Below are 24,883 nucleotides of genomic sequence, written 5' to 3' on the forward strand. Positions count from 1 at the left end.
ACCATGCTGCACCCCATGTTTGGAGGGCAGCTCTCTTCTGCAGATGTCTGTTTTTTAGGCTTTCCAGCAGACTCAGGAATGTGCTATCAAACAGCAGCGTTCCCTCAAAAACAGGCTGAGAAGTGCACGTACTCAAAAAGCAAGCGAAACCGTGCTGTCTGGAACAAAACACAGCTTGGACTAAACTACTCACTGATAAAGCAATGCATCACACATATTTATGATGAAGTTCCACTTAGCAGCCATGCAAATCTCAACTACTAGCATGTGACAGACAGATGCCGCAGAAAGAGTCAGTACTTCTGTCCTCAAGGAAAAGGAGGTTTTAAGCCCTTTTATGACAGAAACATCAGTCAGTCTGAAAAGAGATTTTGATGACTAACTCTGGATTGAAGTGGGAAAACCCTTAGAGCCTTTGATCAAAACCAGAAAACAACCCAGAGGACTTCATAAAAGACTTTCTGTTCAGGAAGTTTAACGAAATTTTAGCACCCAAAGAACCCACAGGATTGGAGATTTAGGGAAAAATATCAGCAGAGAAATTGTATTAGATGAAAAACTATAAGCATCACTATTTAAAGTGGCATTTTAAGACTATTTTTAATCTTATTGGGGTTTGTTTGAGAAGAAACTTCAGAACAGAAAGCTTTATGGCAATTCTTCTCGCAGAGGTTATAGCTGCACAGAAAGGAACAACAATCTGGAATGTGTCTATATGCAGCTTCATCTTCCCAAATCCAAGAGTGCTGATACCATAGTGACTCCAACATGCAGTTTCATGACTACGTTACATGTTTCATACCAGGGACAATGGAGTTTTGTTCACACTCAGCTCTCTCAACTGCAAAGTTTCCAGTACTTAGGAAAAGCAGTTCCTATATGGAACACCAGAAGAGACTGCCATGCTCGGTCTCCTAATTATCTGCTATGAAATTATTTCTATCCCCCAAACCTCGTCTTGGGGCCCTTCTATACAGAATGACAAAGACAATCCTCAGGGCTTCTCACAGACAGCAACACATCATCAGCAGTGAGCTCCAGTGCCGCTTGCTTGGGGCTCCACAAACCGCTCTGCTTTACCCCAAGGCCACAGGAACTGCTACATCACTGGAAGGACATTAACAAGGACCGGCCCCTCGCTGCCCACAGCCTACCTCAGGGCATGCAAAAAGGCTTTTCTCAGCCCTCCATGTTTGCCTTCAATTTTAGTATTGTCAGTTTTATGGTCATTGCAAACCTGACCACCGCTAAGCTGAAGAGCTGTTAAGAAGAGGACAATGAAATGAAGCAATACAAAGAAAGATGCTTGGCTTTGAGATTAGCTCCAAGAGCCTTTTGGAAAGCATACAACGGCCTGAACATCATTAATTTGTGAGGAAATGTCACTACTGAAAAGATATGCCTCACTGCTATGACAGAAGCAATTCTTGCCATCACAGTTTCACAAGCCTTGATTTAAACTGATCAAACCAGACACCTGCCTATGCAAAGTAATATGACTTATATCAGCATCAAGACAGAAAGACAAGCTTTGAAGTGAGAAAATATTAATCTGGGACTGTGATGTGTGAGTTCTTATACCTAAGCACTTGCATACTATAAAACCTTCATTTCACTTAAACAAGAGTGCTAAAATATACTCAAACTGAACAGCAGAAAAGGCATTTCTCCAAATCAAGTGGTTTTGTTTTTTTTTTTTTCCTATTTCTTTCCTCCCCAAGAAACTGTTTTCATGTCCCTGCAAGTGTTCTGGAGAGTAACCAGTCTCAGCTACCCAGGAGGGTGGCTAGGGAGGCATGCAGGGGGAAGAGGAGGAAGGGTGTTACTGTTAAGCAAATAATTTTCCAATAATTTTCCCCACAGTGTGAGTTTTCCACCTGGGAGGTCAAACATGAGGGTCAACATTTTCTGCTCTAGGTCTTTACACTAAACAAACAACTAGTTTTCAAAGGGTTTGTGCAACCCCACTCCCAACCAGAGCAGGAGGAAACAGTGGGTGCTTGCTTTTGAAAGGCCAGGGTATTTTTATTTTAGACTAAAATCCATGTAGGTACCTATTGTTTTTGTGGCTATAAACTATAAGCCTTCCAGACTCTCCATCTCTGTTAGCTGCTCTTCCCTACTCTCCAAAAGCTGAAGCATAAAAGGTAAAAAGTCTATTATAACAGGCTAGCGTAATAAATAGTGTTTCAATAAAGCATGGGGGAAAAAAAAAATTCTCAAAAATCAAGCTCACGAACAAAATTTAGCATAATCTGCTTGTGTTAAATCTCTGTGGTCTGTCTTGCAAGAACTCATGAAAGTTTACCAACTTTAACACATAATCTACTGTCACAGCCTCAAAAATACCGCCAACCCTGTAAAAAGCATATTATTTGCTACTCTTGAGTGATAGGGCATAGTTTTGTAAGATTGATTTAGTTAAACATTTACTTGATTTCCAATCCAAGAGTTGTGATAGGCCTCAGGCCCGTCTTACCCATCTGAGAAATTGATCTCTTTTCTACTTGTTATGGAGAATTTAATACAGTGACATTTATGTGTTCCTCCAGTAGTAGCTCATAAGGTCAGGCTACCCAAGTGTTTCACCATAAACAACATTCAGAGAAAGCTTTAACCCATTTCACTGAGAGATCAAATTTAAACTGCCTGGCTCCGGCCACTTGTTGATGCTGTGGTTTGGTGTTTGGGCTTTTTAAATAAAGTGTCTTGTTTTCAGCTGGGACAGAGGGTTTTTTTTTTTTTTCCTAGTGGTTGCTGTGTTTCAGAGTTGGTATGAAAGGAAAATCAATAATGCATGTTGTTTGAGTTGTTGCCAGGTGACATTTATATTTGTCAGGGGCTTCTTTCCGCTTCCCATAGAAGCTGATAAGGAGCATAGACAGAACAACGTAATGGCCAATGGAATATTTCATACCATAAATGTCATGCTCAGTACACAAATGGGGTTAGCTGGGGGGAAAGGGGTACCCACAATCACTGCTCAGGACCGTGCCAATTCACCAGTTTACCTGGCAGTAAGAGTGACTTGTGTCTTGCACATTATTTTTCTTATTTTTCTTTTCTTTTCTGTTATTGTTCTATTAAACTGCCTTTATCTCAACCCATGAGTTTTTTCCCTTTCACCTTCTTTTTTCCCCCTCTTCTCCCTGCCCTTCTGGGAGAAGGGGGGAGAACTGTGTGTCTATATGGTCCTAGCTGCCACCTGGGGTTAAACCATGACATAAAGAATGTTATTTATCTCCATAAATAAGCTTTTTGCCTTGAGCATTGCATTTAAGAGACACATTCACATTACTACTGTAAGCCATGGTCTCTTTGTTACCAACAGCAAAATTTACTGGAGCCAACACTCTGCATCAGGAATTAGATATTACACAGGCATCTCAGCCTCTGAGTATTAGATGGACTTGGACCCCCCGCAAAGGCAAACCACCACTCCAAGTCCAAAGAGGCAATGCAGAGGAAAGCATAACTCTGCCCTGAGTCAGCTCAGATCCAGCAGTCTTATTAATTTGGATTCTACACCGCAGAAATTGGGCTCTCCTAGTCTTGAGCTGATCCTGGAAGCAGCACAGCCACTCTCACAGAGCCCAGGCCAGGGAATTAGGTCCTGCCAGCACCAAGCTGGCTCCACATGAAGCCATTTGCACATGCCGGATGGCTTACTTGTAAAACAGGACAAAGCCACCCACAGGTAACTAAGAGCTGACTAACTTGGACAGAGTAGAACTGGCTTATGTTAACTCACTCATGACTAAAACATCACATTCAATTCCACAGTAATTGTAGCAAATGGACCAAACAGTTCATTAGCACGAACTCACCTTGGACTTGACCTGGAGACAAGTGACTGTATTTCCTGGCATTTATTGCCAGCACATCCTCACTAAATTGCTCAGTCAACAAGTGTCCAGTTGCTGTATCTGTGTTGGCAGAACACCTGCCTCGTTTCTTATGTTTCTTCCTCCACATGTCCTCCTCATCCTTTTCATCAGAACCAGAAGACTTCTGCAGAGCTGCACGGTGTCTCAGGCTGTTCGATACTCTCCCACCCAGTCCATCACTCATATTTAATAAATCAGCTGCAGCTCCACGTTGATGTACATAGTCTTCCTCCACCTCCAAGTCTCCTTCTGGGCTAACGATGGCATGTTTTTTATGAGGACATCTGTTCAGAGCGGTTTGGGGTTTATCATTCTCAAATCCCCCAGGCATGGGTTGTTCCAAGTGAGATGTTCTGACCGGTGAATAGCTGTGCACATTCAACCCATTCCTGGCTGGATTATCCTTCACCAGGCCTCTCCTCAGGGGCGGGTCCAGATCTGAGCCGGGGTCATTGGAGGTGCTGTCTTCTAGCTGCATCTTCTGCGCAATGTGATTCAAATAGGACCGAAATCGGCCACTGTGGTGCTTTTGCACAAGCCTCGCATAAGCATTCTTCTGGGGAGCAGTGGGCTTGCTCAAACCCTCTTTGGCACCTTGGGCAGAAGTAGTACTTCTCACATACCCCAGCTGATCCATAGTGCAGTAAAAGGCCCAGACTTCGAAGAGTTACAAATAGACACAGGGGAAAAAAGGGTTATTTTCTTGAAACAAAGTATCAAAAAAATGATTAAGTTAAAAGACACCAAAATGTACTAAATGAGAATGTATTGACTGTTACAGAAATGCTGTGCTGGTAAGTCACTCCACTGGGGGAAAGGAGTTTCACGGTGTAGTCAACATCTGCCCTGCACCACATCCCCATCAGTGACCTAGGAGTGGCCATGGCCCGTAAGCCATACCAGCCCATACGCCATACAAAATGGGGAATTTTGTCCTGATGCTGACACCCCAAATATAAGGGATTCTTTTAATCCACTCTTCCTTGCCTTTGAAAAAGCCACATAAATTAAGGCAGTAACTGATAGACTGTATCAGATGCATCAGTTTAGCCATTCTCAGAAGTAAAATCTTGTCATTTCCAAACTTGAGTCTTCAAAAATAACTGCATCCTTACTGAAGCGCTTCAACATTGCAGTAAAAAGCATATATTGCCTGCTATCCCCCCCCTCAGTGACTGACACTTCTGGATTATGTAGGGCATTTGCTTCAAATAGAAAGACTAACCATTTCAGCTTGTCTTTCTAGCCATAAACTCACTCTCAGTGCAACTGACATACAATAATTTCCCCAGCACAACTATCTTGCAAGAGCTTATAATTCTTCCTGATTGAGACACTCTGGCTACCACTCCATCCAGCGCCACTTTCTGTAGATGGTATTATGCCTTCACCTTTGTGGCACGACTGTGGAACTTAAATAGATCAAACACCTTTCAATCCTGTTTCAGCTGCCTTAGCTTTTAGGTCTCTGGAGTAAAACAATCTAGTAGCTACTATTATGGTCAATTATAGGTATGGACAGGACATAACAATGATTTTTGCTGTATCCAACAGCAAAGCGGAAGACAAAAATATATTTATAATGGAGCCCAGCACAACTGCTGTCTTCTGAGGCTTTTCATAAAAATTCCTGTTTTTTCCTTCAAGACAAGTTTGAAGTTGAACTTCATCCCAGCTGGTATGTTGAGAACTTCAGGGTTCACTCTCATTTGTTTTATGTCAGAACTGAGGGGAACTGGACCCCAAGCTAAAACAAAGGACATGGTCCATTAAACCTCTCTTCACTTCTCTAAGCACAGGCATGTTGGAGGGACTGAATACAGGGCTCAGCAGAAGAGAAATTTATATTCCCTTCTCTAGTCCCACCACGCTTCGAATCTTTCTTTGCCATTACCCAACCCTCTTTTCCCTTTTGGTGCAGTTGCACAGACGATAAACACCCATGCAGTCTCCTCCATGCACACACTGCCTGGGAACATGGCATCATCCGGCAGGGACAGAGGACTGCAGCACCGACTCCTCCTCAGAGTGCCTACTCTGGCCCTTTCAGAGAAACAACGCTCATTGCAGCGAAATTTATTTAAGTAATTGAGCACGGATGTGAATGGGCTTCACAATACAAAGCAAAAATTAAAAATCCCTGAATAAATAGGAAAAATTCTTTGTGTGGTTTGTGATTCTTGTTCCTAAGATTTTCCATTGGTGCTGGCCAATAGCTAAACTTTTCTAATAGACTGACCTGCTACAGAGCTATTACAAAACCCTCACAGGGGTAGGTCTACAGCAAGCTTTCTTTTAACGTCACTTTCTCCCATTGCCAATTCAATAGAAGTAGATAACATTTATAAAAGCCAGCGAGACTACTCTCCAAACACTGGTTCCAGCATACAGGAGTTTGCCATCTTTATTTACAAGTAAAGAATAAACACTCGCACCTCACCTCCACTGTAATTTCTGCAACTTTAATCACATCAGCAGTTAGCAACTGAAGCACAGGCAAAAAATGGGTTTACAAGCCCCCACGCGTTACAATGTCATTATTAGTTTTCCATAGGCAACCAGAAATTGACGGCTTCTTCACAGCCGGGGAGCGGAGGGAAGGCAGAGGTGGGTACGAGGTAGACCCACCCTGTGGATGGGTGAAGAGGAGGGAAGGAGGGAAGGAGGGAAGGAGGGAAGGAGGGAAGGAGGGAAGGAGGGAAGGAGGGAAGGAGGGAAGGAGGGAAGGAGGGAAGGAGGGAAGGAGGGAAGGAGGGAAGGAGGGAAGGAGGGAAGGAGGGAAGGAGGGAAGGAACTGGCTTAGCCGAGCCCAGGTTGAAGACCACCCCTGTTGTTTTCACCCAGCTGTTTTGGAAGAGTGGCACCGGCCTTCACCACCCGCCTGTCACCACACTGGACGTGGCTCACTGGGAGTCCCCAAGCGCCCCAGCCGATGCAGAGCAGCGAGGGAGGGCACACCCGCTCCGGCACCAGGAGCGCAGCCGGGAGCGGGGCTGCAGGGCCTCCCCCGCACACTCGGGACCGGGGGCGGCCCCTCGCCCGCCACCTCCCCTGCCCCGAGTGCCCCCGACCCCCTCGGGAACGCAGCCCGGACTACTACCGCCCTTCTGCGGAGCCCGAAGCAGGAGCTAACGGCGCCGCGCCCGCCGAACGAACCCCTCGCCCCGGGACGAGCCAAGAAACCGCCGGGCCCGGCCCCCCGTCACGGCGGCGGTACTGCCACGGGGCTGACAGAGCCTGAGAGCCGCCGGAACCGGCCGGGGAGCCGCTCCCTCCCCCCGCCCGAGACCCCAGTGACGGTCCCCGCGGAGGGGACACCGGGTCCAGCCCCACCACTCACCGGCCGAACCGCTCCCCCCTCCGCGCCGCCCCGCTCCGCGCCGTTTAAATGTCCCAGCGCCCCCACCGTCCACTTCCGGGTCAGAGGCGACCTACGGGCCGCGGCAGGGCCCAGAAGGCCTCAGGCGCGAAGCGCTGGGGTCCCACCGCTCCCTGACGGAACGGGGCAGCCCCGGCCCGCGGCCCCTCGCACCCCCGAGGCCAGGGCAGGACCCCCGGGCGGCCTCGAGTGACACGGGGCGGGCCGCCACCCCGTGGGTCTCTTTGTGCAGCGCCCGGACTGGGGACGGGCCACGGGAAGGGCCCCGTGAGGGAGGGACGATGGGGAGGGTGGGCAGGGTGCCCCGGGAGGGGACAGGGTGCCCCAGCCCTGCTGTCTGGAAGGGCCCCCGCAGGCAGGGCTGTACGTCTCCACAGCCTGACCAAGAGAAGGGGAGCCTCCAGGCAGGGTTGAGGCTGGGCCTGGGCCACCCCCTTGGTCAGTCAGTCATGGCGGGTGGGAGGCTGCCCAGGCTGGGCCTTCTCCTGCGGGAGGCTGAGCCGGGGGATCTAACGGGGTCCCCATGAGGCCAGGGTGCTGTGGGGAGGCACTGTCACCACAGCGGGGACCCAACCCAGACTGTCCCCAGCCTGCAAGGCTTGCGGACACCTTGGTCCCAGGAGGTTGCAGATTTCCCCCTTGCAGCCAGGACCAGCTGAGGCCTCTGATGGTTTGGTCCAGTTCACTGCCAGCACTCCTGCTTCAGCAAAAGTTTATAGCCAAATTGGTGAAAAAAAGCATAGTTTAGCTGATTTCATATTGTAAAAAGCAGAGACTGGTATTCACAGAATGATAGAATGGTTTGGGTTGGAAGCGACTTTAAAGACTATCTTGTTCCACCCCCCCTGCCACGGGCACGGACACCTCCCACCAGACCAGGTTGCTCAAAGCCCCATCCAGCCTGGCCTTGAACACCTCCAGGGTTGGGGTGTAGTGCCCCAGTGGAAACTCTCAGAGCTTTGCAGGCACCTGTACCTCCCAAAGCCACGCAGGGAAGCCTCCTTCAAGACCTGCGTGGCCTCACCTTCACTCCAGAGGAGAGCAGGCTCCTGTTCCCTAGCACTGGAGGTTGGGCACCAGGCAACCTACCAATCCTCCAGCACCCCCGCACCACAGCAGCCAAGTAATGACCAACTCATGGTGCTGAGCAGCAGTGGCCTGATCTCCACCAGGATAAGTCAGAGCCTTCATGTCAGAGGGTGACGTTAAAGCATGAGACCAGAGTCAGGAGCTGCAACTTTTACTCCCTGCTCTTTCTGTGGCTGCACACCTCCCACGGGGCTTTATAGCAGAGTCAGATCCAGGGTCTGTCTGGCTGGGAGTAGGTAGTTTGGTCACCTTGGTGTTACCTGCAAACTGAGGCTGGGTTTGCCAAAGAACTTCAGCCAGAAGAAAAACTGGAGAGCAATAAACTGGCCTCGTGACACCCCCAGTCACACCTATTTGAGCTGTCTGCCTGGAGCAGCCCCTCAGGGGGTGGAGGAAGAGTCCAAAGGGACTTGAGCTGGTGTTTCCAAAAGGGGCTCTGGTGGGGAAGGGCTCTGCTGAGTCTTCAGTTCAGCAGGAACCGGGTCTGAGCAGGCCATCTGTGCTGCTCCTTGAATTAGGGTGGGGAAGACACCTGCCACATGGTGCTTGTTCCTCATTCTGCATCCTGCAGGTCAGTGTCCACAATGCCTGGCATCTAAAGACCATGAGGCCGCATCTTGTCAGTGTGTAGCATTACCTGTGGCTGCCAGTCCCTCCTAGACACAAACTGGCCCCGAGGCCATGCTCCCAGCCAGTGCTGCTGAGCCTCCACAAAGCCGTGTGAGCTCTCTGAGATGGAGCTGCTGAAAGTGAAGCATCCCATGGCAGCCATGGCACACACAGAGCTCTCCAGCTCTGGCCCTTAGGTCAGTCGAGGGAGCTGCTCTGAGAAAGCACCAGGCTTTTGCTGTGGGACCAAGGGCAGCAAACACAGACCTGCCTGTGCAGGGACAGTCACATCTCCCCGAGTGCTGGGGTGCCACTGGCAAAGGCAGTGTCTCATTCACATGAACCACACAGAGCCACCGGGCTCTGTCTGTGATCTGCTGGCACCGCTGCCAGCTCATCAGCTGCCCCCACCCTGGCAGCTCTGGCCACCTCAAGGAGGGAAGCAAGGACTTGGTTCTGCCCCAGCATGGCTGGGTAGCAGTGAGCTGCTCCACGCCAGCCACGCAGCCACCACACAGTTTGGATGGCGAGGAAGTGAGCAGCCCTCCTCTGTGCAAGCAGAGCCACCAGTCTCAGAGCAGCTGGTCCCCACTGGCCGCAAAGACAGAGGGTGGACTCCGTTTCCACTGGAGATGTCCCCAGGGTGAGCATGGCCACATGGGATCACCCTTTCAGTGGAAGGGTGCGTGTTCCCCTGCTTCCTCCTGCTCCCCCAGATGTTGCTAAAGTGAGGCGGTTGGCATCTGCTCTCCTAAGGCACAGTGGTGGCACATCCCCAGCTGTGCAGGGCTGGCCCGTGCCATGGCAAGGAGCTCACCCACCTGGAAGAGCAGGAGATGGGTCAGGGGGGACTCTGGTGCCCCCAGCTCCACTGCCCCCCTCTCTGTGCCAGCCAGGTGGGCGCAGCAGCTCCTCTCTGTGCCGCTGAGTCACACCATGTCTCTGCTCTTCTTCACCCCTGTGGGGATGAAGCCAAGCCTGGAGCTTGGCCAGGCTCCCTCCTGCACCAGGTGGTGCCACCAGCTGCAGCAGCTTCAGCATGCCCTGTTCCTTCCACAGGAGACAATAGATGGGGGGAGGAAGCAGGAAGGATTTGGTGTTTGTTAGTGCCGCTGCTGGCATTGGGGCCTGTGGTTTCACAGTGATATGCGTGGCGAGAGGGATACAGCTCCATGGCTGGACTCCTCCATCGTTCTTGCCTCCTGCCTCCAGCTGGGCCCCTGCTGCACAAGGGGCTGCAAGCCTCAGCAGATGGGCAGAGGATTTCTCAGCCCTCCTCTCCTGGTAGCAGCCAGGGATCTGGAAATCTGGGCTGGTCCATGGGGCAGAGCCTGCATTTTTGCTCCCTTTTGCTCTGCCCTATCACTGGCCCAGACAAACAAGAGATGCAGCAAGTATGTGTTGCCCTCTCTGTGCCCTGTGGGCACACAGCAGATCCCTGTGTGGCTGGGACCAGCTGCATGCCCATCCTTTGCACCCTTTGAAAGAGGCCATGTGCAGATGTGGCAGCAAGCCAGTGTCTCATGAAGGATCTCACCAAATGCAGTCCCTCCCAGGGAAGGGCTGGGCTTCTTCAGCCTCACCTGTGACTCCATCTTCCATCTATACCATCGTTGTGGCTGCTGAGCAGGAAGGAGCAGTCACTTCACTGCTGCTTCCATGACCCTCCATGGCGACTCATGGGCTTTCCAAAAGGGAGCGGGTCCATGGGCAGATTTTTTCCCCTGTGCTCTCGTTTCCTGGGGTCCTGTAGCAGCAAGCCCAGCCTGGTGTCCTGGCTTGCTTTTCCACAGCGCAGGATTATCTCACCATCTTCCCCCAGGCAGTAACTGGTAGCTGCTCCCCGACGTTGGGAGCTGGAACGTGTTGCAGCACCTTGGCCGAGGCAAGAGCACCGCATGGCTCCTTGGCCGGGAGCACCTCGCTTACGAAGGCTTTGGCTCCTCTACTTGCGGTTTCAGTGAGGAGTAAGGGCCCGCCCGGCGCTCGTTTACATCAGTGTTAATCAGGAGTGACTGGCCAAAGGGCTGGAGCCGCCCCGAGATGACTCAACGAGGGGAACCCTGGATGAGAGCAGAGCGCTTCCTACGACACCTCTCTGCACTTCCCACAGCCCACCCGGCGTGAACTGACACTGCACGTGGAAATGTTGCCCCTGCCAACCCAAATGTCACCTCTCATTGATACTGAGTATTTCAGGTTGCAGGCCACAGCAGGGGGGTGGAGGGCAGCGGGGGACTCTGTCTCTGCCTCCATGCTGTTGTCCAGAGGATAGACCCACGTGGCACGAGGATATGCCTCAAAGGCAGCGCAGGGCTGTGGGTTTGCTCTGGAGCCTCTGAGCACCCTTGGGAATGCCTTGATTGCAGCAGCAGCACCCAGAGTTGGGCCAGAGTCTCACTCGCTTTGACATTGCTCAGGCATTGGGAGCCGTCTGGGCACTTGGCCTGAGGACACAAGCCATGCTCAGGGGGGATAGAGGGGAGGGAGACAGATTTATTACCATAAATAAGCTAAAAAACATCTCTCTCCATAGCAGATACCCATCTCTAACCGTGTCACAACACATGTGGTCTTGTCCCACCCGTCCTTCAGCTTCTGCAGTCTTCTCCTGAGCCCTCCATACTTCTGGTTGGGAAACACGCCACCCAAGATCAGGACTGATGGGTTCCCATCTGCTTCAGATGCGGCAACACCTAGAGGAACGCCTGCAGCTCGCCCCGGGCAGGAGTGAAGGTCTGGTTTGGCTGTGTTTGTCCAGCAAAGGGATAACCAGACTCCAGCAAAGAGGGACAGGCAGCAAAGAAAGAGGTGAAGGAGGAAGCAAAGAGGTGGGGTGCCAGGGTAGGACACTGAAGCAGCAGGATTAGTGCCTTGCTCCTGATCTGGCTGGGGTCTCCTGGATTTGTCACCTGAATACCTTTAAGTCTCTTCCACAGTAATCCTACCTGGTTATAATGGCCAAATTTCTTTTAAAACCCAGCCCTCAGTTTCCCTGCAGCCTTCTGCCCTGCCAGTGGCAGGACTGAGCCTCCCAGCAGTGCTTGAAGTGGGTTTGGATGACACCAAATCTCCATGGGTGTCATCAGGAAACTCAGGCAGGGAGCTGCCCTGCACTACCGAGCTTGTGGGCAGCGGGACCTGGGGACAGAGAGGACAGGGTGTACAGGACAGGGGACGTGCAGTGAGTTCAAGCCCCATCTGATGCTCCCAGGGAAGCAGAAAAGGAACCTTCAAGGCAGGCAGGGAATAATGGTCCACATTTCTCTGTAGTCCCAGGGTGAGGGACTCACCCCACACACCCCCGTTGCTGCCACCCCGTCCCCCACCCCACACGTGCGGGACAGGGTCAGAACAGCCCCTGCCAGGGCCACTTCAGGGCTGAGGGCCAGGTGAGGACAGCATGCCGAGGGTGAGCGGGAGATGATGCTCCAGTGGAGACCACGGGGCCAGCGGGCATGTCCCAGCAGCTTGGTGAAGGCAAGTGGGGGCTGCTGCCGGCCCTGCTGCCGGCTGGCAGGCTGAGTGGTGAATGAGAGCGTAACTTATCAGTATTACCTCATGTGAAAGCCCTGTGCCTTTGTATCTCAAGCAAACACCGGCCATTATACCCCAGCAGTCCGGCATTGTTATTCTGTCTGGTTGCAAAAGGTTAGGGCTGTGGAGCCCCGCACGTCCACACTGACTGCCCGTGGGGTGGCAGCAGTGACGCCCCGCAGCCGGCAGTGCTCCCCAGCCACAGAAACGGTGGCCCTGGCTGTTCCCAGGCCCAGCCAAGGCCCGACTGGACCGTTATCTGCTCCACAACGCTGCCCTGCTATCAGCGGCACCAAAATCTGCCCCTTCCCTCGCCAGCCCCTTGCCCTGGCCAGAGCCCCCTCGTGCTGCACAGGCTGGTGCCCGTACAAACCCTCCTGTGGGAGACAGCCAGACTCCCTCCCAAGAAGTAAAAAGAAGGGCAGAAAGCCCAAATTTGGCTTCAGTGGAATCACAGCCCTGGCAGGAGGTCAAGGGCTCGACCGTCAGCATGCCCAAGACCAGCATGGATTCAGCTCCCTGCATCCCAGTGCTCCTCTGGGGTATCCCACATCCAGGATGCTCCAGGGAAAGGCCCGGGAAGCCCAAAGGTTTTGCCCCAAAGGACAGATGCCAAAAGGGACTTCCCACCACCTGGCGCTGCGCTGCTCCTGGAAAGGCATCTCAGAGGGGTGCGGGGGTGTTCAGGGCTGGTGGAGGGGGCCACAAGGGAGCTGCTGACAGCATCTTCGAGGGTGACAGGGTTTCGCCCAGCCAAGCCAGGTGGAAGAGGCTCCTGCCAAGCCGGGGCATGCGCCGCTGCCAGAGCCGCGGGGCTAGTGAGGACCTGCTCACCCGGCCCGGATGTGCACGTAGCATGTTAAGGCACAGACCTTCCCCAGGGCTGCGTGGGGTGACGCAGTGTGGCAGTGGCATCCGGCTCCAGCACTGTGATGGGGTCCCTCCTGGGTACAGGCTGGGGGTCCATCTCCGCTGGCCTGACGGATCCCTCCCCGGGATCTGCACAAGGCACAGCCCCCTATGGGGACAAATGTGTTGATGATAACATCATTTGGCTTTTCCGGGCCATCACCCCTTTTGGCAGTACCTCTTCCCAAAGAGATGCTCAGCGCCAAAACCAACAGCCGGGGCTGATGTTGGGACCTCCAGGCTGTTGTTGAAATGATACCAGACCCCCATTTCTAGGGGGAAGGTGTCTGAGAAAGGGAGGACAAAGGCAACTGTGGCATTTAGTTTGGAAAATCCCAACGACCTGCCCCTACATTAGCTGCGGAGCCAAGGCTGCTGGCAGCTGGAGGCGATGCAATTCATATCCTCTGAGGACTGACACAGAGGGAGGCTCACAGCGTGGACTCACCCGTGCGTTAGAATTGTTTTGTTTTCTCAATGTGCAAGAAAAGTCTTGAGACGTCGTGTTCCTGCTCCCACCAGCGCAGCAAGGCAGCCCAGCCCCAGAGCATGGCCATCCCAGCGCTACCCCGCAGAAGAGAAACACCCAGAAAGTCAGGAGGAGACTGGAGCATCCCAGGGAGCCAGGGAAAATGGAAAACCCCAAAAGGCAAACCCCAAAGCAAGCCCCCGGGGGGAAAACACAGCGTGCCCACCAGGATGCCAGCACTTGGCTAGCAAAGACCTGGGAGTCTCTACCTGGAGCTTTCCCTTTTCTCCTTGTCCTGCTGCCCTGGAAGGTTTGGGAAGGGGCAGAGGTGTCCTCTCAGTCTGCACGTCCTTGTGGCATCTGCAGCCCTGTCCCCACCTGCCCCATCAGGGTGGTTCTGCAGGGCCTCTCCCCATCACAGTCCCAGTTTGGGAAGAGGGGATGTTGGCCCTGTGTGTCCTGGGCCAGAGCCCTCCTCCAGACCCAGAAGAGACAGGGGAAAATGTAAAATTGTGTAGTGTTTCCTGTAATGCCTCAGTCAGCAGCAACATCCAAAATAAACACCAGGGATGTTCAAACAGGCCAAAAGCTCCATCAGAGTTTCAGACACAGAGACCCAGAGGTGAAGCAGGTACAGGTGCTGCTGCAGTGCCTGAGGAGCATTGCACCCAGGTGTGCAGGGCCACCCCTCATGACAGCCTGGTGGCTGCCCCAGCCGTAGGGCTGTTGGTGGCCACATCTGAGCCCCTCCCCGGCCAGTGCTCCTGCCCTCAGGGGCTATAGGGCTATTGACCAGAAAAGCTTGCTTCAAAGCATCCTCAGGAGGCACATCACCTGCCGTCCTGCCACAGAGGTGGGACCAGAGGGTCCCTTGCCACTGCACGTGCCAGTGTGTGCTCATTCGTCCCTGCAGTCAAAAATGAAATCCCCCCCAAAACTGCCTCTTGATGAGCCTGCTATCACCAGACCCCTAGAGAGGTACATAAAACTTTAAAAAAAAAAAAAAAACAACCCCAAAAAAACCTGTAAAAACCTCCCGTTGTGTCATCTCAAACTCTCAGTGGCAAACACCAGTGCACATCTTGTTCCTGGGGACTGGTAGTTGGTTGTTGCACCGGAGGGGAACTAGCTCCTCAATCCTTGCACCTCCTCCATCCTTGTACCTGCTCCACTCCCCTGCCCCAGGCAAGTACCGGGCAATGTGGGCAGGACAAGCAGAGAGTAGCAATGTTTTGGGGTTTGTTCCAAAGCCAACAAGGGGCTTTGGGATCGTGCTTGACCAATAGCTCCTTGGGTTGGCCACTGGTTGCGGGAAAACAGCTGCTTTAGCAACTCCATCGCACGCACGCAGCCTTCTGATGTCTCTTTTTGCGAAGGGACAACCAGCCCTCGCGTGGCATCAGCTGGAAATCCTCACATTACAGTTATCTATCGCTCTGTCGGGAAATGCTCCCTGGCCCATGGCAGCAGAGGAGACATAAATCTGGGCAGTGATTTCCCCAAATCAATAAAGAAACACACTCCCTAATGAAGAGCGAGTGGAAGAAAAAGAGGATAGATAGCTGTTTGTTCACTGCTGCAGTAGCGCAGCTTTCTTCAAGCTAGAGTCGGCATTTCTGTCCTGTAAACCTCTTCGGAGTCATCCTCTGGAAGGTGCTTGAAACCTGGCTCCTGACTTCAGCCGAGAGAGCTGGGGCCCCCGCAGGACCCAGCCTCACCCGCAGGCATCGCTCACCCCTTCCTTGTGATGGGGCAGAAACAGCCCGTGCTGCTGTCACACGTACCCCCATGACCCATCTCCTCCCACCCTCCAAATCATGCTGGCACTGGTCACACTTTGATGAATCCCTCTCCATCCTCAGGCACTGGGACCTGTGTGTTCTCTTGCACATGCACCCGCTCTGCTTCTTTCCCTGCTCCCCACATACCAACAGTCCCCTTGAGTCCCCCTACTCAGGGGTCATCCCCACTTTGATAAGACTTGTCTGAATCTTGCCATTTTTAGCCCTACAGCAGTGATGTTCTCTGCTTTTGGCCATTTTCCAGCACGTGCAGCTTCCCACCCCACCGCGGGAGCAGGGCTTTCCAGAGGGTGGTTACGTCCTGGCTTTGGGTGATGCCCAGCAGAACCCAAAGGGGTGAGAGGCTCAAATCTGGGCTGGACGGAGCCAGCATCGCTGCCACCACTATGAACGGCCCTTAGCCTGCTGTCACACAGGAAAGGGTGCTGGAGATCTTATGTGACATGAAGAGCAGTCAAAAATGGATTTTCATGCCTTTCTTAGTTGACCCAGAGCCACCCTTTCACCAGACGCTTTGCAGCCCCTCTCCCCATAACCCCTGGTTCAACGCCGGTGTTCCTCGGGACATCCCAGCCCTGGAGCCCCTCTCTCCCCCCAGTTCTGTTTGGGCCCCTGGGTGCAATGGGGAGGGGTGTCTCACCCTCCAGCCCACCCCACGGGTCTCTATCCCTCCCTGTCCCCCTGTGCAGGATCCTCTTTGCTCTCCAGCCCCTGGGGTGAAGCTCCCAGTGAGCGCAGCCCTCTCTGCCCCACGGCTCCCAGCTTCCACACGTGCCCCGAGTCTGCCAGTTCTCAGCCTGTGTGAGCATCCTGCAGGGCTGTGGGCTAACAAAGGCACATCCCTTCAAGGGTTAAAAGCTTTCAGCCCCCCATCCCAAGAAGCAAAAGGGTTTCATGCTCTTAACCCCTTCCTGCCCACCTCTTCTACCCCCTCTGAGTTTTTGCCACCCCAGTGGATCCGATCTGGTTTGAGTTAAGGGAAAGCCCGGCTCTGACTCCAGCGACTTTCAGCAGAAAAGGCAGGGTAATTTGAATAACAAGACTAATTGGATTTATAAAACACAGCCCCCCCTCCTCCCCACCCTCCCACCCCCAAACCCGAGGCTCTGCACAGTGTGACAAAGAAAACACGCTAATGAAAACCACGCTGGTGAAAGCCGAGGGCGCAGGACGAGCCTCCTGCGGGCAGGCACTGGCTGAGACCTGACCTCATTGTGGCATTTGTGGCAACGCTCTCATACTCCGGGGCGAGAGGCTGGCAGAGGAGCCCCGATACAGCTCCCGACCCCACGTGTGCGGGGTGCAGGTGACAAGCGAGGCAGCCCTTCCTCCCCACGCTGTGACATTTCCCCCCCAGCCATCCACCCCCTCTCTTTCCCCATCCCGGGTCCCCTCGGGAGAAGCCGCAGGGCAGAGCTGCCCGCAGCATCATCCTGTGCAACCGGGATGGTGACAGCAGGACCCTGTGTCGGTTGCCGTGCTGCTGGTGACCTCGAGCACCCCGACAGCCCCAGGTTGCGGAGACCCAGGGCTCAGCTCCCCACTGCTCCCCTTTCCCCTGCACAAGCCCTGCTGAAGGGGGTAGTGCTGCAGAGCCCCCCATTCTTTGCACCCCAGGGAGTCTGGATGTCACATCTCAGCACGCTTCGGGGGGGATGAGAGCTGAACCCCAAGAGAAGGGGCCTCTCTCTGCTCCTTGCCTGCACCCACAGCTCCCTGGCACCCGGGGCCGGCTCTAATCCCAACTCCGTCGCCTCGCTCTGCCTGCACACAGACAAATGCCCAAGCACAGCTTTACACTCCAAAAAGTCCAAGTTGTCTCCACCTGGCAGGCATGATGGAAAAACCACCGAGACCTTCTCCTTCCAGCTCCCGTTCACATGGAGCTGAAAAGCCAATCTCCTTTGAAGTGTCCCGTGCCCAGTAGCCTGGGCTGTGGAGGAGGAAACATCTCCCCGCTCCCAAGCAGGGAAACCACGGACCCCCAAAGAGCCATGGAGCCCCAGCAGGGGCAGCTCTGCAGGGATGTGGGGAGCAGCAGAGCCCAGAAAGACCAAGAAAGGGAGCAGGAGGAAGGGACCAGCCTGGAGCTGACCCCGGGGAAAGGGAAAAGAGCAGAGGGCATTTCCCTGGTTCCAGGGAAGGGATTTGGGGTGCAAATCCAACCTGGTGCAACCCATCCCTGCATGCTTCTGCAAGGGGGGGGGTGGTGTCTACCCTCTGCCCTGATCCCAGTAAAAGCATTACCCTCACTGGCCAGGGTGCCAGGGGTAGTGCCCAGCTCCATTGCCAAAAAGCAACCGGAGCCCCAGAGCCGCCCGGTGCCGGGTACAGCAGCAGCAGCGGCACAAATCCTGTCCTCCCGGCTGCTGGAGGGGAAGGTGGAAGGCAGGGGGGAGCACTTACCGTGCCCTCAGAGCCCCTGCAAGCTGCTGGGGTAAATCCCGGGATTACATCCCTCTCCCACACCCTCCAGCTCCAGGAGCAGGTCAGAAGAGGGCAGGTTGCACAGCCCTGTGGTGGGTCAGCCCTTGGGGTCCTCTCCCCAGCAGGTACCCCAATGACACTGACTATGCCCTGCAGAGGATGTCCCCACAGTGTGTAAAAAGCCCCATATCCAGGGCCAGGGACATCATCCAGTCCCCCTTGGAGAGCAGAGGGTGCAGGTCCCCCCCCTCCGAGCCGAGGGACCCACCTGAGTGCCCTCAAGCAGCGCCACTGCCCCCTGCATCTCCCTGTGTCCCCAGCATCCCTGCCAGGGAGGGCAGTGCCCCCCCTCCTGCCACGCAGGGACGTGGGAGTGAAGTTGGGGGACAGACAGGTTCTGATTTAATCCTGGATGTGAAAATAAAGTGGTTTTTGCGCTCATTCCTGTCTTTTGGGCTTAACCCCCTGCCAGGACTCCCCCCACCCCCCCTCCTGCAGCCTGCAACAGCCACCCCGGGCTGGCCCGTGTTCTTCCACGGGGGGTCACGGGGGAAGTGGCGGAGGGAGCAGATGGACCGTGGGACAGCCGGGCAAGGGGAGGGCAGACAGCTCACAGGGAGGTCCGGGGGTGGTTGGCGGCGGGGGGGTGGGGGGGGAGGGGGCGTGAAGCCAAATGCCCCCCACTTTCCCTTTCTGCTCTCCAGCTCCCGGAGCCGGTTGCCTTGGGCTGATGTGTCATTTGTTCCTGCCAGGGGAGAGGGGACACCCCCCCACACACACCACCACCACCCCACCACCACCCCCCCCTTTTAAATTCCTGCTATTGTGGAGTGGGAGGCCGGGTTGGACCTGGGTGTTTAGATGACATCACCGAGCAGGTTGGGTTATAAAATGAATGAAGCAGAAAGCCCAAGTTCACAAGCTCGGCACTTCGCAGGCGGCAAGGAGGGACCTCGGGGCTCTGCTCTGAACTTTGACTCCCGCCGGTCCCGGCCTCTCCCCGGGGCTCCCCTTGGCTCCCCGCTGCCCCCCCCCGCCCGGCCCCCTCCCCCCCCCCCGGCCCCCCTCTCGCTCGGCCTCGCAGGATGCAGATCTCACCCTTGCTGGCTGGTGGACTTTTACTCGCTCTGCTCTCCGTCAGGCTGGAGGCGAAACCGGCGTCTCAGCTCCCACAGAAGGTACGGCTGGAGCCGCCTCCCGGCTCTCCCCCGTCTCCCCGTCCCGCCGGCGGTCCCTAAGGGCACAAGGAGGGGTGTGATTTTGGGGTGGCAGAGTCAGTACAAAGCGGGGTCCCCGTTCCCCATGGGCTTTTTAGATGCTAGAGGACCCCCCTGCTTCTCCAGCCTGTCCCAGGCGTGCATGTCCCAGGGATGTCAGCCCCAAAGCAGGAGGTGGAGGGAGATGCTGTGTGCCCCGTACCCTGCAGGATCGGGACCGGGGAGGGTGGCAGTCTGTTCCCCAGTGTCACCCCCTCTGTGCCGGGCACTGGGGAAGGGGAGCAGAGCCGGAGCGGGGGGGGCAGCAGGTGCACGGTGGGCAGGGTGTGAGGCCAGAGCCCTCCAGGCAGCCCTGCCCAAACCGGGGGGGCAACAGGGGCACCCCAAATGGGGGTACCCCAAATGGGGGTACCCCAGGAAGATGAGTGTCCCGGGATGCTGAGGGGGAGGGATGCACCGGAGGCCACTGACACTGGGTGGCACTGCCCCAGGGGCCAGGTACAGAGACAGGGACACGGAGTGAGGGGTGTCCCAGGACAGCAGTGGGACAGAACTGGGGGTTTCCCTATGAAGACCCAGGGTGCAGAGAAAGGGGTGATACGGGTGAAGTTGGGGAGATGAATGGGGGTGAGCAACCCCAGGGTTTGGCGGGCAGCAGCCCTGACCAGGGAGAAAGATGGGGGGACCCTGGGAGATGGAGGACAGCAGTAAGGAAGGGGGTGTGACCCCTGTAATTGTGGGTCAGAACTGGAGAAGTGGGAGGACCCAGAGAACGTTAACTGGGGGGGGATGGAGGGGCAGTGGGAAAGGGGAGCCCTGATCATCACACCACTGCTGGGGACACTCTGCAGGGCAGGGGTGCAGGGAGGGCTGCTCAGAGTGGTGTCACTCCCCTCCCGGCACTGGGTTGGGGGATAGGACTCCCCCATAATCTGAAGGGGCCTGAAAGCTGACAGGGGACCCCAATGGGGTCACTGCATCCCCTGCCAGCTTTCATGCCCCTTCATTTTGGGGGGGGGGGCAGATAGTGGGGGAGTGTGCAGTGACAGCAGCGCAACTGGGGGGTGCAGCACTACTACTACTGCAGGTTGGGGCGGGGGGGTGTGCAGTGACCCCAGCCGGGACACACACACACATAGTGACCGGGGCTGTGCTGGGGGGGTGGGGTGTGAGGAGGAGTGGGGGAAGGCACCGTTACGGTGTGGGGCAGGGCGATGCTCCCACCCCCAGGGCAGGGAGCAGAGATTTGGGGAGGGGGCGGGGAGGATGCCCTGGGCACTGTCCCAGGGTGATGGGCTGCGCTGATGGGGTCGGGGGGCGCGTGTATGCACAGACCCCAATCCCGAGTGTGCATCGCCGGGTGGTGGTGGTGGGGGGAGTTACACCGACCCCGTTGCGGGTCACTACCGGGGCGGGGGGGGGGGGTGTCCCCAAACCCCATGCGGGGGGGGGGGCTGTGCTGAGGGGGGCGGCGGCGCTCTGACCCTCTCCCCCCTCCACAGGCCTCCCGCGGCTCGGCAGCGGCGGGTCCGCCCGAAGCGGCGGCGGCGGAGCGGGAGAAGGAGCGGGAGAAGGAGCGCAGCGGCGGCGGCGGCGGCGGCGGGTCGGGCCCGCGGGAGGCGCGGGAGGCGCGGGCGGAGTCGCGGCCGCGGGCGGGCTGGGCTCGGCTGCTGCAGGACCCGCCGGGCCGCCGCCATAAGGGTCTCCATAAGAAGGGCCTGGGCAAAGGCTGCTTCGGCCTCAAGCTGGACCGCATCGGCGCCATGAGCGGCCTCGGCTGCTGAGGGACCCCTGGCGGTGAGTGTGCGGGGCGGGATGGGGGTTTAGGGGGGTCCCGAAGGGGAGGGGCTGTGCTGCCCCTCCGTACGCTGCCGGGTGGGAGATGGCACCGGGCGGGATTGCGGGCAGTTATCCCGCCGAGCCATCGGCAAAGCCTGGTGGGTAAAGAGGAGGACCCCCCCAAATTGGCTTTAATTGCACTCCCACCCTTCCAGCCACCCCCCTGCGGTCCCGCTGCCGTGTCTGCCCCTGCAGAAGGATCGGGGACCCCGGACGTAGCTCAGGATAGATTCCCCGAGGGTCACCCAGGCTCCGGGGAGGATGCAGAAGGAGCTCCGGTGCAGCCATACATTCCTGGTTGCTCCGAGCACCCTACGCTTGACAGGTGACCGATGGCCATGACTCAGGAGGGCAGGGTACCCCCCACCTGCCTGTGGTGGGAGGATTAGTGAGGCACCTGGCTCAGCTGTGCTCCGATTAATTTAATTCAAGAGAAAACAAGATGCAGGTCCCCCCAGGTATCTCCTAGTTGTGGTGACAGCCAAGGGTAGCAATTCCTAACCTGGGCTTTGCATCCAAGAAAGTTACGGGAAGCTGGGAGTTCTTCCCACAGCGCTGCACAGCCATGGTGCTGAGGGATGCTGAGCAGCATCACTTTCCCACAGTGACTGGTTTAGAAGCACAGCATCTCCTCCCCTGCCAGCTCTCCCCAAGGGTGCTGGGGGTGAGTGAGGTACCACCCTGGCCTGGTCCCCAGCAGGTCGCACACAGATAAACTCACACCTGGGGAAGCACTTGCCTGCTGCAGCCCAGGCCACTCTTCTTCCCCCAGCACAGCACTGTCCCACTCAAAAGGATGTGCCTTGGCCCTGCAGTAACATAATCAGGCACGGAGAGGACTGGATCCAGACAGCCTGCTGCTCTGCAGAGCAAGGGGAAGAGCGGTTGCCCGCAGGACAGCAGTGCTGGTCCATGGCCCGGCCCAGAGGGATGGGTGCTGCTCCTCTGCTCCCTCATGTAGTGGCTCCTCGGTATTCCTAAGGAATTGCCCAGCTCAGGGCTCTGAGAAGCGCACACAGGCTGTGCAGCCAGCTCGCACCCACCCTCTCTTGTGAAATTCTCATCAGGAAAAAAAGATTTCTGCTCGACCTAGGACCAAGAGGAGCAGCACACTCCCCTCCGCCTCTCCCCTAAATACCAGATAGCCAGAAAGCAAAGGGTGAGCTGCTTCCTCGCTTTAGCATGAGCAAAAAGCTCAGCGAGGTCTTCTGTTGACTTCAGCATCCCCTGGCCCCATGCCAGGATTATTCTCGCCAGAGTTTCAGCTTGGGATGGATAAGGAGTGTTGTATGGAAAGTACTAACAGGCACTTTGTTCTCCTTCCTCACAGGGCTTTGAATCCATAGTCCATTTTCTCCTACCGTGGCCAGGCAGGGCCATCCCCCAGGCAACGCCTAGAAGAGCAGAGACCCTCCCCAGAACGGACAAAAGATGTGGCTGTGTTTTTCTTTTTGGTACGAGGAGTCATGGCACCAGCTGTTTTGGTTTTGTTATTTTTTTAAAAAGTGCTCTCTATCTTATATATATTATATATACAAACACTCACCAAGACAAGGGACAGTGCTTTTCCAGAGACTGATGAAGCCAGCTGTGTAACGTTGCTGTTTGTAAATTCATGTCATGCATAAATGTATTTATGTTGTAAAGCTATTTATATATTGTTTATAAAGAGATATTTATAAAAAAATTATTTATGTAACTAAATGAAAAGTCAAGCATTGTAACATTTTTTGTCCTAAGTAGTTGAAAAACTTTAAAAAAAAAAATCATTCCGTGTGGCATTTTGTAACCTGTCTTTATTTATCAAATGCACATACAATTTAAATGTCAGATTGATTGATTTTAACAGAGTTAAAGAAGAAATTGTTCAGATGTTTTAGAAAAGTCAGGAGCGAGAGAAAGGCCAGCCGATATTTTAAGCTTTGATCCCGTATGCAAAAGTAAACTTGCGCCCAATCCTGCGATGCTCTGATGGACTGAATCCTGCCCGGCACTGCATGCAGCTGCAAGCCTCTGCAGAACCCAACCGAGCTCCCTGCCAGAGCACGTGGCCTCGGGCAACTCATCTATCGCCCAGGTCCTGAATGGCACCCCTGGAAATAAGCCCATCATGTTGAAGAGCCTTGACCCAACTGGGATTGATAGATAGCAGTGCCACAAGAGCAGCATTTGGCCTACACGCCTTTTTAACCGCTTCCAGTCTGCAGGTTCGAGTCTGAATTTCATCCTGTAAATAAAGCTGTATCACTGGGTGCTGTACGGAGATGCAGTCCCCACCGACAGCAACAAAGAGACCGTGCTGGACCTGGCCCCCGGCTGCGCCAGTGGGAACAGAGCTTTATGCCAGAGGTGCTGTTATTCCAGGATCCAGCAGCTCACTAAGTATCTTGTTGATATTCCCATTTGCCAAACCTTCGCCTCTAAGCTGTAAAGTCCCTTCCTCCGGCAGAGATTTATTTAACTGGGACAATACATAGACAGACCAAAATATACCAAGGGCTGCCTGGTAAGGATTCACGGACATAGCTGTTGCTACAGCTTCTTGCTATGTAAAGTGCATGAAATAAATCGTTAAAATGACGTGGAGCTCTAAAGGAAAACAGCAAGCAAGGGGGTGGGGAGCGCAGCAAACACACAAACTCCTGCATGAAGGCTCTTTGGTCTCATTCTTCAAAGAAGCCTTAGAAAAAAAAAAAAAAAAAAAAAAGCAAGGAAAAAAAAAGCGTGGCAGGCACCCAGCCCAGCCGTGACGGGAGTCACAAATTATGCCCTGACCATTGTAGTGCGCTGGGAAACAACAAGCATTATGTTCTGCTGGGCTCCAGTGCCTAGGACAGGGCAAAAAGAAAGTCACCAAGACCTAGAGGCAAAGAGATCCTTTTCCTTAGCAACCACCAGGAAACCATAGAAACCTCCAGCCAGATTCTCCCCAACTATTAGAGAACATTAGGTTTATAGAACAAGAGGATTCATCCGGACACCTGACAGTGCAATCATCAGGTTAGGAGCGCATCTGTGATGTTTCTAGCCTCATATGAGCAAAGCCTCCGTCAGAGCCAGGTACCCACCTTGTGGTGCCCACAGAGTCCATCTGGACAGGGAGCAGCAGCTGATGGACCACGTAAGATGTTACCTATGGGGAACAAAATCAAGACCCTGGGAGGGCAGGCTGGGAGGGAGGGAGGCAGGATGGGCAGCCGGCAGCTCAGTGCCCTGCCTCGGAGTCAGCTAGAGCCCTCCAGAGATGTCCATAGGTAATGACAACCACAGTCAGGGCTCTAAGGCAAATACACAACCGGTGAAGGTGACCCTACCAGCCCTGCACACCTTGAGAGGGAAGAAGGGGCTGTGCCAAGAGGTCCTAACAGATGCCCATCAGAGAGGACTGTCCACTCTCAGCCAGCAAACCAAAGGAACAATAAGGAATCACTTGCTGTGCAGACCTTGCACACCAGGTCTGAACAGTGGTGTAAGAAGATAGTACTGCGGGTCCCCCACAGGGTCTTGGTCCTTGAGCACGAAGCCAGAGTAGTGACCATATCAGAGTGCCAGGCTGGGACCAAGGTGGGGCCAATTCCCCTTCCAGCTTTGTTTCTTTGCTGGAGAGCCAAAGCTGGAATAAAACCATCTGCCTGGTGACAGAGGGCCTGTCCTCAACAGAGCAGAGGGAACTCAGGTCTCAGGAATTCAGCCGCCAAAATGTGACAACTTATGTGAGG

General features: G+C 54.8%; 2 protein-coding genes across 3 annotated transcripts in view; one reads left to right on the plus strand and one right to left on the minus strand.

Moving 5' to 3' along the window:
* DIS3L2 (DIS3 like 3'-5' exoribonuclease 2) overlaps positions 1–7,272 on the minus strand; it is a 197,756-nt gene extending 190,484 nt beyond the window's left edge. The window contains exons 1-2 of one of the 2 annotated variants that reach the window (XM_082487396.1): positions 7,228–7,272; positions 3,828–4,544 (exon numbers count right to left, since the gene is read on the minus strand). In XM_082487396.1, the coding sequence (XP_082343522.1) occupies positions 3,828–4,524 (697 nt within the window). In that variant the 5' untranslated portion in view covers positions 4,525–4,544; positions 7,228–7,272. The remainder of the gene's footprint in view (positions 1–3,827; positions 4,545–7,227) is intronic. The other variant, XM_082487397.1, reaches the window with a different exon arrangement.
* Positions 7,273–19,193: 11,921 nt separating this feature from the next.
* Positions 19,194–21,109, plus strand: NPPC (natriuretic peptide C; the record flags this gene model as incomplete). Its single annotated transcript, XM_082486820.1, has 2 exons — positions 19,194–19,286; positions 20,828–21,109. 2 exons carry the CDS (start codon positions 19,194–19,196, stop codon positions 21,107–21,109), a joined length of 375 nt encoding a protein of 124 aa, XP_082342946.1.
* Between the last annotated feature and the right edge of the window lie 3,774 nt (positions 21,110–24,883).

The sequence above is a fragment of the Vanellus vanellus genome (genome assembly GCF_965231255.1).
Source record: "Vanellus vanellus genome assembly, chromosome: 8".
Classification (NCBI taxonomy): domain Eukaryota; kingdom Metazoa; phylum Chordata; class Aves; order Charadriiformes; family Charadriidae; genus Vanellus; species Vanellus vanellus.